The 14,313-nt window shown below is 34.3% G+C and overlaps 1 protein-coding gene, 1 long non-coding RNA gene and 1 pseudogene across 3 annotated transcripts; 1 reads left to right on the forward strand and 2 right to left on the reverse strand.

The window, feature by feature from the left end:
- Positions 1–4,387: 4,387 nt before the first annotated feature.
- On the forward strand, positions 4,388–8,632 carry LOC145791191 (uncharacterized). The gene is made up of 3 exons (XR_014331043.1): positions 4,388–4,550; positions 4,631–4,796; positions 8,302–8,632. It is a non-coding gene; the product is annotated as an uncharacterized LOC145791191 (long non-coding RNA).
- Positions 5,826–7,872, reverse strand: LOC114311484 (AAA-ATPase At3g50940 pseudogene; annotated as a pseudogene). The gene is made up of 2 exons (XR_014329057.1): positions 6,721–7,872; positions 5,826–6,407 (listed from the first exon to the last, which is right to left on the reverse strand). The product of XR_014329057.1 is annotated as an AAA-ATPase At3g50940 pseudogene (transcript).
- Positions 8,633–9,659: 1,027 nt separating the features above from the next.
- LOC114311460 (AAA-ATPase At3g50940-like) lies at positions 9,660–12,062 on the reverse strand. The gene is made up of 2 exons (XM_028257617.2): positions 11,022–12,062; positions 9,660–10,626 (listed from the first exon to the last, which is right to left on the reverse strand). Exons 1-2 carry the CDS (start codon positions 12,012–12,014, stop codon positions 10,156–10,158), a joined length of 1,464 nt encoding a protein of 487 aa, XP_028113418.1. The 5' UTR covers positions 12,015–12,062; the 3' UTR covers positions 9,660–10,155.
- Positions 12,063–14,313: the final 2,251 nt, after the last annotated feature.

A 14,313-nucleotide genomic window follows, 5' to 3' on the forward strand; every position in this document is an offset into this window, starting at 1 on the left:
TCAAACATTTTTTTGAGGATTGTAGTTGGTTTGCTTAAATCCTGTCCATTTTGGGGAGATGGGTTTTATAGGACAAATTTGCAGGACTGAGCTTCCATTGGAAGCAGTTTGAAATTTAGGCCTAGTTTGAGAAGACTAAATAAGTACACTTTTTGACTTTTTATGAAATATGGATTGGGTTTGGGTTGGGTTTGAAGTGATGTGTTAGAGAGGTGATGTGACTTAAATAAGATGATGTGACTTAAATAGGATAGTGACTTTTTGACTTTTTGTCTTTTTTCAATCTTCCCAAACTAGGCCTAGTAACGAGGCAAGTCAAGCAAACTAATTATTAAATTGCTGGGGAAGCTGAGGATGACAAGGTCAGCACAGTAACTCCAGCAATTCTCAGGAGGCTAGCCCACCATGAGGTTAAAAAATTAAAAAAAAAATTCCCAGTTGACTTCTGTGGTATGGTATTTTTCTAGGAACCAAGAGAGAAGTTTGGAGCTTATGAATCCCATGGTCCCACTCTAATCATTCAAATAGTTTATTTTGTATATCAATATCCGTTGATCATTTATGAAAAATGGGATTGATCTTATAATTCCAAGTACATAATTTCATCAGATTTTTTTTGAAAATAGCTGTCCCTTTTTCTTTTTCTTTTTGAAAATATGATATTATCATGTGGCTGCAACTGGAGAGAAGTTTGATAAAAATGTCCCTTTTTTTGTTGTTAATTTTTTGGGTAAATTACACTGACCTCTCCTGAGGTTTTTATTTAATATAGATCTCTTTCTCACATTTGAAAAATTACACTTACTTTCCTATTAGATTAAAATAACATATTTGCCTCTTAACCTTTATACATATAAAATAATAGAATAATATAGATATTTTGCTCATGTCATTTCAAGGGAAATAATAATCATCTTATTTGGTTTAACTCACACAAAAAACTTGAGTTTTTTATTTTATTTTTTGTGTTTTTTTTTATTATTTTATTTTTACTGAATTTTTTTTTATATTTTAAGTATTTTTTTTCTTTTTATTTTTAGATACACCTAATCTAGATATACTTAAGGAATACAATATTTTGTGATTTTCTTTTTAAATTCACCAAATACAAAAAAATTTGAAAATATAAAAATTTAATACATTATCTTATTTTGTTATATTCAATGAATTTTTTTAAAAATTTTTTTGTACAAATTTTATACTTTTTAAATATATCTAAAGTAAATTGATCTAATTTAGATATAATGGTGGAAATAAAAATAAAGAATTGTATTCATATATAAAAATTTATACAAAAAATATCATAAAAATGTTATGATATTAAGGGCTGGTTTGGGGTAACCTGAATCAGCCAAAAAGTCAAAAAGTTACTCCAAAATCCAAAAAGATATCACTATTCATCCAAAAAAAAATTTAAAAAATTAATTTCTTTCAAAACAGGTACACACGGAATTGACAAATAGTCAACGGCTGTGTGCGGCAGTGCAGAACAAAAGAAATGATTGGGTGTGATTTTTATACACACCGTTGTTCGTCCCATGGGGCCATCACGGGTCCCGTTTTGATAATCTGAATCGTTCAATATGTAGAAATCGTCGAGTAATATATGTCTGCCAAAAATCACATTAATCGAATATCGATAACTATATGATCAAATCAGTTATGTACAACAAATGGATGGTGTTATAATTAATGATTGAAAAATAAATAAATCTAATCAGATAGCTATCGATATCCGATTAACATGATTTTTTATAGGTACATAGTGTTCGACGAGTTACACACATTGAACGGTTCATATTATTAAAATGGGACCCGTGATGACCCCCACGGGCCAAACAAAACCGTCCAATGCTTTGTACAAAAATTAGCCAATAATTTCCAACCCCAATACACGGCTGCATTGTGTACGACAGGGGCCCACCACTCTCTAATCATCTCTTACACATTTTTTTTATATAATTTTTTAATACACATTTTTTCATAAAAATTCAAAAAGTTAACCCAAACCTTCATATTTTTTTCTCAACTTTTTTAGTCCAAAAAGACAAAAAATACACTTTTTTAGGACACCCCAAACCAGCCCTAATGTTCTTGTAAATATATATATCATGTTTATAGGTGTTTTGTTTTAAAGTGAAAAGTTACCATCAAGCTATATCATTGTGTTGAAAATACTATATAAAATTTATGTTTCTATATCATTACTCAATAAGAATATGTTCAGTTAAATTTAATGATTGAAAATTGTAGAATGTAATTATAATCATAGAAATAAGAAATGGTAAGAAAAATGACAAAATGGTCATTTAAAAAAATTTAGAACATGACATCAGCAATCCAGGAGCAATTTGTAATGAGATTATAACCTTATGGAGGGGAATGTAATTTTTCAAATATGAGAGAAGATATGTATTAAACAAAAACCGCAAAGGGTGTTAGTGTAATTTATCCTAATTTTTTATACTCTCTCCGTCCCAAAATTTTAGTCACTTTTTCCAATTTTTTTGTTCCAAAATATTTGTTTCTTTTAAAAAATCAAGGACTAAAATAATATGAATTTTCTATTTTACCCTTCTTTTAAATTAATTAATAATACAAAAAGTATAATTATGACAATTGATATTCTCAAAAAAAATGTATTAGCAAAGAGTAATTTTGAAAAAATAATATTTTTAGAGTATAATAATTGTACTACCAAAAAAAGTTAAATTTTCAAAAAGAGACTATTATTTTGGGATGGAGGGAGTAGATAATCTATTCATAAGAATTTACAAAATAAATGATTTGAATGTGGAATTGTGATGGAGCCCACGGGTCCAATTGTATATAATTGGACTTCCCTTCAACTAGAGAGAAGTCTGATCATTTTTCTATGCAGAAAAGCTATGATTCTTGAAAACAAAAATGTTTTAGAACTCTAATAAAGGAAATCTAATCGGGGATAGACCTCACTGTGATAGTGATGTTTAGTAATAACTCTTATATTAGATCTCTAAATGGAGCTCTAGTGAGGTGGAAGAGAGAGAGTAGAGAGAGATAAAGAGAGGAGTGTGGGCTCCAACTTCATATGTCATATGATACTCTCCACATCATTAGAATTCTCAAACATTATTCTAGTGATATTTGTATCTTTTTTTTTATTTTTTATTTTTATTTTTTATTTATCATGTAATTAAAACACATTAAACCTCCTTCATTTAAGAAATGTATCATTGTTGTCCATGAAAAAAGGAAAATGCTAGAGATCCCAAATTTTCTACCAAATAAATGACTAAATGTCTCACATGGGTGTGGGACTCACAAAATTGCGAACCTCACACCCATGTGAAATATTTAATCATTTATTTGATAAAAAATTTAGTATCCCTAGCATTACTCATGAAAAAACCCTAGAAAATACTCTCAAAATGAAGTGGATGTTGTGACGCGAACTCTGTTGTGCATTTCTTAACTAGAATCCCACATTGTGAGTAATAACAAGAGCACCCACCTAAGGTCTAGCCAAGTGGTGGAGCCCATTGACATATACATCGGTAGCTATGCTCTAAGGTGCTGTTTGGTGTAACTGTTAAAACAAATTATAGATTATAACTTAACAGATTATAGATTATAACTTTAATCAGAAACTATTAATCTGTTTGGTATAGCTGTTAGATTATAGATTTAAGTTGTTGAGTAGTGTTTATTAAATAAGCTGTGTGTAGCTTTTTCAATTAATTTTTATTTTTTATTATTCACTATTTGTCTACATTTTTCATAAAAAATAATAATAATATTTTATAGTCCATTTGGGTCTTTTTCTATTTTAAAAAAAATAAAAAATAAAACAATCTAAAAGTGTAACTGTGAATTAACATGTCCACAGTAGAAGCTGATAATCATAAGCAAGGGGTGAGCAGCTTCTCAGAATCAGCTTTTTTGACTTAAAATAAGTTATTAGAATCAGAAGCTGTTTGAAATAAGTTTAACCAAACAGTCCAAAATAACTTTTTAAAAGTCAGAAGCCATAAGCTGGCTCAAAAAAGCTCCACCAAACACCCCCTAAGCACCCTGCTATTTCTGATTGACATAGACATCGGTATCATTGCCAGGAACGGAATTAGAAGAAGATTATGGAGGTCATGGCTTTCTGTTTTTATGAAAAATATAATTTATTATGATATTTTAGAAATATATATATTATTTTATACATAAAATGGCCTCTATTATAAAAAATATATATCTCATTTTTATCCCATCTTATAATTTCTTTCTATTTTACACCAAAATTTTTTTTTTCATCCCATTAGAAACTACTTTGATGATATTTGAATTTTTTTTATATATATAAATATAATTTATATATCATATTCTACATATATGTATATGGTAAAAAATTTTATTTGTCTTTTGTCCCGTCGGATGGCGAAATCCTAATTTCTAATTTCGTCCCTGTTGTCATGGATATAAGATCTGTGTAGAAAGATGTGATTGATCTTCTTTATTTTGTGCTAGTGGCTTTGGCATCTTTGTTCCCCTTTAAACTGCTTGACAAAATGCCCCTATGAGTAATCTCTCGAACTGCTTGAACTTAGGCGGATGCATTGCAAAGCCTTTTCCACATTAACATATCTCTCTATGCTTACAGGGTTGTTTTCCCAGTTCACATGTAGGATAAAAAGTCCAGTTGTCTGAAAATTATAGCAGATAATGGTCAAGAGTACGGAAAGAAAAAACCCAATTCGTGTTCTTTATCATGGTTAGGGACACTATGATGTGTTGCAGAGCCCTTCAGATGATCCATATTTGAAGTTGTAAGATCTGGACCTTTCTTTTATTTATGTTTTCACATGTAAATGCATCTATTGAAACGCATACTAATCTTATATATGATCAATCGTGGCCAATGGCCATGACTTCACCTTTACTTTAGTTGCACTATGTGCAATTTTGGGCATTCTAAGTATTCAAAACTCAACCCATCTCCACCAAGACACCACATGTTAATAAGAAGGATGATTGCTCGTGAAGAATACGTTAAGTTCGGCTTTACTTGGATATTCTGGAAAATATGTTTAGCTCTTTGCTTCTCAACAATATTGCATTGAGCTGCCACAAAAATTGCATTGTGTTAATTGTTATATTCATCTTCTCTGTTCATTTGTGGTGTGTTGTTCTGTATGAGGTATTGTAATGAAGATACTACTTTATCTGTGTTTTTTTTTTTTTTTTGCCTTCCGTCATTCCCATAATGTCATCGAGGCATGAATAACAACTAGGTAAATTTCAAAATTTCTCATTTTCGATTTGGTGCTCTAATTCTGAATCCTGAAGGAATTGTTTGGATTTGTTGTTTTGGTATTTGATAGAATGTCTAGCTGAGAGGAATCTGGTGCTTTACTTTATTATTATCGTCTCTATGATTGTATGTGGTACATATCCAATTCTCATGTCTGAAGGAGTAATTTTGGTTTTGTAGTTTAGGTGTTTCACAGAATGTCTAGCTGAGAGAAATATGGTGGGGGTACTTCCCTATCCCATCTACGATTTTTGTGTGGTACTCGTTGTTTTTTTGCTGATTGCAATGGGGTTTCATTGATATTAGGAATTTTATGAAGTTTTGGATGACATCTGTGAGACCTTGATATTGGTTTGGAGTCCTAAGAAATTAGGAGAGAAATTGTATGAGCATCAAATTTGTTTGGTCCGTATTGTTCATGTTAGGCACCAAACAGGGAAGAAATAAACTGTGTTCACACAAAAATTAACTCTATGGATCCTGTGTGGTTTTGCTTCTGCTACTATGAAATCATTTAATTCACTGATCAGGATTATACTAATTATTAGAGCCTGCAATTGTTACATAAAACATTATTTGGCTTGCACAGGCAAATACAATGCTCACATGTTCTGGAATCCCCCCATCTTCTGATTCTTCCCTTTTTTGCCTTCCCCTTATTTTTCCGCACTTTATTTTCAGCTCGTTTGTTTCCTGGGCATTCTTTTGCTTGTTCACTGACTTCTTCTCCATTTTCACTGTCTTCTTTTTCTTCTGCAGCATTGGCTTTATCATGTTCTGTTTTCTTCTTATGTAGGAACTTGATGAGTCCTCCAAGGGCTATGTCTGCTTCATCACTTTTCATGAGCTCTTCTGCAATCTCTGCAGGGGTTACCTCCACCTCTGTCACGAGCTTCTCGATTTCAGAAAACATGGAGTGATTGTTTATGCTAAGGTAGTTAGAAGCAAGTATCTTAAACCCACAAGGAGTGCAATAAGATATGCGGATGTGCATGTCCATGCGACCCGGTCTCAGCAATGCAGGGTCTAGTCTGTCTTTGTGACTGGTTGTAAATATGATTATCTTCTCATCACCACAACTTGACCAAAGCCCATCAATAAAATTAAATAGCCCAGATAGTGTCAACTGTCAAGAAGAAAGTGAAACAGTTATTAAGTTATAAAAGTAAGAAGCTGGTGAAAAGAGTGTTTTATGTTTGGGCAGACACTTGAAGTTAGGTTTATGGTAAGTCCTCCAATGGCCAGGGATCCTCTGACCATTGGAGTCATGAAAACACGGAAATTTCAAGACATGGTCATATGGCTAGGAGTGCATTGGGATTGGCGGCATGGATTTCGGGGACCTGTGCCCCCTCTTATTCATCATACTAGCTAAGGCATCCGTTGTAGCAGGTTGAAGAACTATAGGTGTTTCTTGGAGAGTAAACCTTCAGACTCACCTGACTGTCACTATTGCTGTATCATCCAGCTTGTCACTGAAAGTTGCTGCTGCAATCAATATCCTCAGTCACCAGAATTGATTGATTTGCAGTGGAGATTAGATGTCTCCTAAGCTCTGCATTGCTTCTGAGGCTTGTGAGCTCCAAATCATATATATGGAACTTCAAATAGTTAGCCATGGCAGCAATCAAGCTGGACTTGCCCGTGCTTGGGGGCCCGTACAACAAGTACCTGCGTTTCCAAGCCTTGCCAACTCTTCTGTAGAAGTGTCTTCTCTTCACATACCTGTCCAAGTCATCTATCACCTCCTTTTTCAGTGTTGGATCCATTGCCAATGTGTCAAAAGTGGAGGGATGGCTTAGATTGATTGAACTCTATGCTCCATAATATGAGTTCAGCTTCACTACCTTGTTTTCTTCTTTCATTGCTTTTGACCTCTCCAATACGTATGGCAAGTAAGAGCTCAGCACCATTTCCCTGTATTTCTTGTGGAAGTTGAGCTCAATTGATCTACGTGCCACAATTTCTGTTTCAAAGCCACCTTCATAGTCAGTGCTTGTCTTTTGTGTCTCAATACATATCATTTGCCAAGTGAGTTGGACACCTTCAAATGTATACATAATCTATTCCCCTTGGTTGATGCTGACACAGAGGTCCTTCTCTCTTGGCGCTTTGGACACCTTAAGCTGTTCAACTGAAGGGCTGATTTTTAGGCGCAAATAGATCTCAGATGCCTCAAACATTTCATTGATGGAGAGCCCATTGGTCTCATCAATGACGAGAATCGTCTGGGATGAAAAGTTTCCCAAGAGGCCTCCCATTTTGGATAAGATTTTGTCATGGAGCTGCTGTGGTATAACCTGCTTGGTGATGGCCTGGACTTCATTGATGACAGATCGAACCAACATTGCTGAGGCAGTGAAAGTGGTGTATGTTGATAAAACTGATGTTGTTGAAGGCATGTTTGATAGAGAAAACATTGTTCAAACTTTTTTTTGAGGATTGTATTTGGCTTGCTTGAATCCTGTCCATTTTGGGGAGATGGGTTTTATAGGAGAAATTTGCAGGACTCTGAGCATCCATTGGAAGCTGTTTGAAATTTAGTAACAAGGCAAGTCAATCAACTACTCACTGTTAAATTGCTGGGGAAGCTGAGGATGACAAGGTCAAGCATGCTAGCCCACCATGAGGTTAAAAAATTAAAAAAAATCTCCAGCTGACTAAGCTGTCTTGGTCTACTTCTTGACTGACCTGTTCATGTCTTATGTGGTATGGTATTTTTCTAGGAACCAGAGGGAAGTTTGGTTCTGTCCAGTTGGGCCTATGAATCCCACCACAGGTCCCACTCTAATGATTTAAATAGTTCATTTTGTAGATCTATATGCGTAGATCATCTATGAAAAATGTGATTGATCTTATAATTATAGGTACATAATTTCAACAAGTTTGTTTTTAGAAAAAAATAGATGACAAGTATTGTTTTGAAAATAGCCATACATTTTTTAAGAAAAATATAATAATGTGGCTACGATTATCAGATTAATGTATTTTTGTTGTTGTTGTTGTTGTTGTTGTTACAGGTCCAAGTGGACAGAATCAGGCTTCCCTTCAACTAGAGAGAAGTCAGATTGTTTTTCTATGCAGAAAAGCTATGTACCATGAAAACATCTTGGAAGTACTCTAAAATGAAGTGTATGCTGTGACATGAATTCTGTTGTCTAGAATCCCACATTGTGAAATAGCAAGAGCACCCGCCTATGGTCTACCCAAGTGGTGGGGCCTATGTCATAATTTGTGGTAGCTATGCTCTAAGCACCCTGGTATTTCTGATTGACATATACATTGGTATCATTGTCATGGATATAAGATTTGTGTAGAAAGATGTGATTGGTCTGCTTTATTTTGTGTTAATGGCTTCTGCATTTTTGTGCCCCTTTAAACTGCTTGATAAAATGCCCATGTGAGTACTCTCTCAAACTGCCCATATGAGTACTCTCTCAAACTTTCTTTGTGAAGCCTGTTCATAGCTGCATTGCAAAGGCTTTTCCACATTAACATATTTCTCTGTTGATAGGGTTGCTATCACAGTTTACATATGAGATAAAAGGGCTTGTTGTCTGAAAATCATAGCAGATAATGGTGTAGAGTACGGAAAGAAAAACCCAATTCGTGTTCTTTACACTATGATGCGTTGAAGAGCCCTTCGGATGCTCCATATTTGAAGTTGTTAAGATCTGGACCTTTCTCTTATTTATGTTCGGAAAATGATATACCTGTCCACTTTCTAGACTCAATGATGTATAAGTGAGATGATTGGTTGATAATTAGAGAAGATATGAGTGAGAGTGTTGCCATAGATATTCTAATTTATTGGCACATCATTGAGTTTGTAAAGTGAATCTAATTTTTGAGCTTGACTAACAATGCTGATTTATGTTTTCACATGTAAAAGCATCTATTAAAATGCATACTAATCTTATATGATCAATTGTGGCCATGACTTCGCCTTACTTTATTTGCACTATGTTCTACAAACGGAGGGGTTATGTATGCGCAAGTATGGGCAAGGGGGCGGGGGGAGGGTGGTGTGGAATTTTGGGCACTCTAAGTATTCAAAACTCAAGACACCACATGTTAATAAGAAGGATGATTACTCGTGAAGAATATTTTAAGTTCGGTTTTACTTGGATATTTTGGAAAATATGTTTAGCATTTTGCTTCTCAACAATATTGCATTGGGCTGCCACAAAAATTGCATTGTGTTCGTTGTTATAATCATCTTCTCTGTTCATTTGTGGTGCGTATGTTTTGTATAAGGTATTATATTGTAGATACTACTTTGTGTTTTTTTTTCCCCATCATTCTCATAATTTGTCATCTGGGCATGAATTACAACTAGGCAAAATTTGAAATTTCAATAATGATACTTGATGCAAAATTTGAAAGGCATCCTCATAGGAGCACCTTAACTAAATTTCTTTGGCCATGTATTAAGTAGTAACTAAATGTTTCCTTTACATTTTTTCTAAGTTTTTCTGAGTCACAGTTGGCGGCTGTGGATCAAAATAGTGCTAATGAAGTCTTGCAATTTTCTGCAGAATACATTACAACAATCTGTAGTCAGTCTTATAATCAGCCTCGTATTCTCTTATAGTATCAACAACTTGCACAGTAGGCTGCCAACCAACAGTTTTAGACAATTACCCAACTTTTATATTTGACATTCATTTTGTCAGGCTGTCTACTTACTCTTCTCAACGGAGGTCTCTCTGCTTCTTCTACTATGTAATTGTTCACTTCACTAATCAAGATTTATACTAATCATCAGTGCCTGCAATTATTACATAAAATATTATTTGGCTTGCATAGGCAAATACAATGCTCACATGCTCTGGAAGCCCTCATCTTCTGCTTCTTCCCTTTTTTGCCTTTCCCTAATTTTTCCTCGCTTTATTTTCAGCTACTTTGTTTCCTGGGCTGTCTTTTGCTTGTTCACTGACTTCTTTTTCTATTTCGCCGACTTCTTGTTCTCCTTCAGCATTGGCTTTATCATGTTCTGTTTTCTTCACGTTTAGGAACTTGACGAGTCCTCCAAGGGCTTTGTCTGTTTCTTCACTTCTCATGAGTTCTTCTGCAATCTCTGCAGGGGTTACCTCCACCTCCGTCACAAGCTTCTCGATTTCAGTAAACATGGGGTGATTCTTTATGCCAAGGTAATTAGAAGCAAGGATCTTAAACCCACAAGGAGTGCAGTAGGACATGTGGATGTGCATGTCCATGCGACCCGGTCTTAGCAATGCAGGGTCTAGTTCTTCCTTGTGATTGGTTGTAAATATGATTATCTTCTCATCACCACAACTTGACCAGAGCCCATCAATAAAATTTAGTAGCCCAGATAGTGTCAACTGTCCATAAGAAAGAGAAAGTAAGAAGCTAGTGTATGCAGAAGCAAACCAAACCAAATCAAGTCTTAAGTCCCATCAAATGGAATCAACTACATGAATCTAGTGTATGTGGACCAAGAGGAAAAAAAAAAAAAAAGAGTATTTTTTAAGCTTGGGTAGAGAGACTTGAAGTTAGGTTAGTGGAAAGCCCTCATCCTCTGTTCCACCCACCCCCTCCCCTCGTAGTCTATGCTACTAGCTAAGGCAGCCATTGTAAGTTTTGCTTGGTTCAACAAATATAGGGTGTTTCTGGGAGCAAAATGTGGGAAGTTTTGTATTTTTCTTGCATCACATTAAAGTTTTGCTTCATCCATTAAATTATTGCAGGTAATGCAATGGAGAGTAAACCTACATACTCGCTTGTTACCATCGTTGTTTCCTCCAGCTTGTCGGTTCTGAAAGTTTGTGCTGCAATCAATATCCTCAATCACCAGAATCGATCGATTCGCAGTAGAGACTAGAAGGTTCCTAAGATCTGAATTGCTCCGGAGCCTTGTGAGCTCCACATCATATATGTGGAACTTTAGATAGTTAGCCATGGCAGCAATCAAGCTGGACTTGCCAGTGCCTGGTGGCCCGTACAACAAGTACCCTCGTTTCCATGCCTTCCCAACTCTCCTGTAGAAGTCTTTTCGCTTCACAAACCTGTCCAAGTCATCCATCACCTCCTTCTTGAGTGTTGGATCCATTGCCAATGTGTCAAAAGTGGATGGATGGTCTAGATTGACTGAACTACATGATCCCCCATATGAGTGGAGCTTCATTACCTTGTTTTCTTCTTTCATGGCTTTTGACCTCTCCAATACATATGGCAAGTAAGAGCTCAGTACTATTTCCCTGTATTTCTTGTGGAAGCTGAGCTCAAATGATCTGCGCTCAGAATGGAAGAAGTCGTTGTTGCCGGAGTCATAATCAGGACCTGTCTTTTGGGACTTGGTACATTTCAATTGCCAAGTGAGTTGGATATCTTGGAATGTATCCACAATCTGTTCCCCTGGATTGATTGTGACACAGATGTGCTTCTGTCCAGGTGCTTTGGATACCCTCAGCCGTTCAACCGAAGGGCTGATTTTCGCACGCAAATAGATCTCCGATGCCTCAAACACTTGATTGATTGGCTGCCCATTGTTGGACTCATCAATGTACAGAGTCATTTGGGATGAAGAGCAGCCTATAAGGCCTCCTAGTTTCGATATGATTTTCTCTTGGAGTTGCTTTGGTATAAGCTGGTAAGTAATGGACTGGACTTCATTGAGCACAGACCTGACCAGCATTGCTGAGGCAGTGAAAGTAGTGTATGTCGATAAAACTGAGGTTGTTGAAGGCATGTTTGGTAGAGAAGAAAACATTTTTCAAATTTTGTTTTCTTGGATTGTATTTTGGTTGTTTGAATGAATGCCTGTCTTCTTTGGGGAGATTGATTTTGTAGAACAATTTTGCACATTATGATGATGTAAGACCTATGATGTAAAAGAAGAAAAAAAAGGAAAGGAGGAAGGTGCCGTGAGGGTTTGTGCCTTTGTGGAGGAGATCTAGAAGAACCCACCTTCCTGTTTTTGGACTGGAGGGTCCGATTTATACTGTTGTGGATCCACTCCCGGTCTATCTTAATGATCCGAGCTACTTACATTATAAATCTCGTTGAGCAGATTATCCATGTAAAAAATCAAGTTGATTGAACATCGGTAATTACATGATCGGTTTATATCTATATAAAAAAAATTGATGGTTTATTTTTGAAATCGTACTTAATCGTCCATTTTATTAAAAGGAAATGCGATTCAATGAATTAGTTTTCAATATCTGATTAATTTTTTTTTTTCCATAAATGATCTATACAGTAGGTGCTATAATTTGCATCGAAAGGGATTCAAAGTGTGCCCACAAAGGTAAAACACTGGACCCTCCGGTGCAAAAACTGAATTGGAGGCAAGATGGGTTCATTTGGAAAAAGCCAAAATAGCCGAAAGTTGAGTTTTTATTACTATTAGAGATTGAAATGGAATCTTATTATTAGTGTATTTTGTTCTTACAGGTGCCTTAGAAAAAAAGGAGCTTGAAAGTTGAAAGTAGCCTCGTAATAACATGACAATTCCATTCTTTCTTTATTCTTTTCATTTAAAAATTAAAAAAAAAAAAAAAAAGTTTTCCAATGGATGAGGTCCAGCTTAATCTTGAATAAAACCTATAGATATAAAATAATTTTGAAAATCAATATAAGAGTGTGTGATATAACTTTTACTTATAATTTCTGTTTAAATGAGTTTAAAAAACTTATTATTGAAAAAATGAGGGAGATGCTTTTTAACTTCTATTTTTTATTTTTTATTATTGTAAGAAGTTACATGAAACTGGTCAAATGTCAATGGGAAGCTTTTTTTAAAATTTATTATTTGTTCGTATTTTATATTGTAATTTATCATGTAAATCTATTTCTGTTTTCAATTCTTTACACTAAAATTTTGGAATTATTTACAGCTTTTGAATGCCTTTCAGAATTCGTGAAGCCCCTTTTTAGTGTGAACTTTTTAAAAAGTAGAATGTTTTTGTTTTTGTTTTTTTATTTATTTATTGTGTGAAGGCCTTTTCTAAAGTGAGCCTTCTAAAAGAAGAATAAAACTGCGTTATAATTTTTGATTATGTTCAAAGAGTTTGAGGTCTTTTTCATAATGTATATTTAGAGAATAAAAAATTATTTGGAAAGAAATTTTTTTTTTTTTTTTCATAACTTTTTTTATTCATTATCCCACAGAACACTTCACTTGTAAGATGTTTCTCTCAGTTCTCTTTTTTACTAAAAATGTGCTCTAATTTTAGAACAAATAAAACTAAAAATTGCATATAGCTCTGTTTGGTAAGGAGGTTTGAGGCTATTTTAGCTATAAAAGATAAAATAAATTATTTTAGTCACAACATACAAAACATCACATCAAACCCATAATTATTACATTTTTCTCTCACAAAAAAAGTCAAAAAAATCAAAAAATTAAAAAACTTTTCCTAAATTAAACTTTTTAATCCAGACTAAAATAATTAAAAAAAATTAAAAAATCAACCCAATTCCCAAACGGAGGCATAGTATGGTCTATGGTCCAGGTTGCCGGCCTTGATTGTACTTAGGAGGTGAGCCCCTAGGTTCTACCCATGTGGTGGAGCTCTCTGACCAAAATAAAGGTTATTTTGCCTCTGTTTGGCAAGATGGTTTTCAGGTTTTTTTGGCTATTTTAGCCACAAAAAACAAAATAGGCTATTTTAGCCATAACAAACAAAACATCACATCCAACCTATAATCATTACATTCTTCTCTCACAAAAAAAGTCAAAAAAGCCAAAAAGCCAAAAAGCCCTTCCCAAACCAAGCTTTTTAGCCCAGGCTAAAATAGCCAAAAAAGCCAAAAAGTCAAAAAGCCAACCTACTTCCCAAACCAAGCCTTTGAGAATAAACCATTTTTTAGTTATTATTATTTTTTTTTATAAAAGATGTGTAAAAATTTTAGAAAAAATTGACTTTTTTCTATATTAATTTTAATTTGTTTAACTAAAATATGGTGTTGTCAAAATAATTGATTTAAAGTAACTTTAATAGAGAGATTAAGGGGTTGTTTAGGGTGTCCTAAATAAGTATATTTTTGTCTTTTTAGATTAAAAA

This window comes from Camellia sinensis, chromosome 5 (genome assembly GCF_055761805.1).
Source record: "Camellia sinensis isolate YWXY chromosome 5, ASM5576180v1, whole genome shotgun sequence".
Lineage (NCBI taxonomy): Eukaryota > Viridiplantae > Streptophyta > Magnoliopsida > Ericales > Theaceae > Camellia > Camellia sinensis.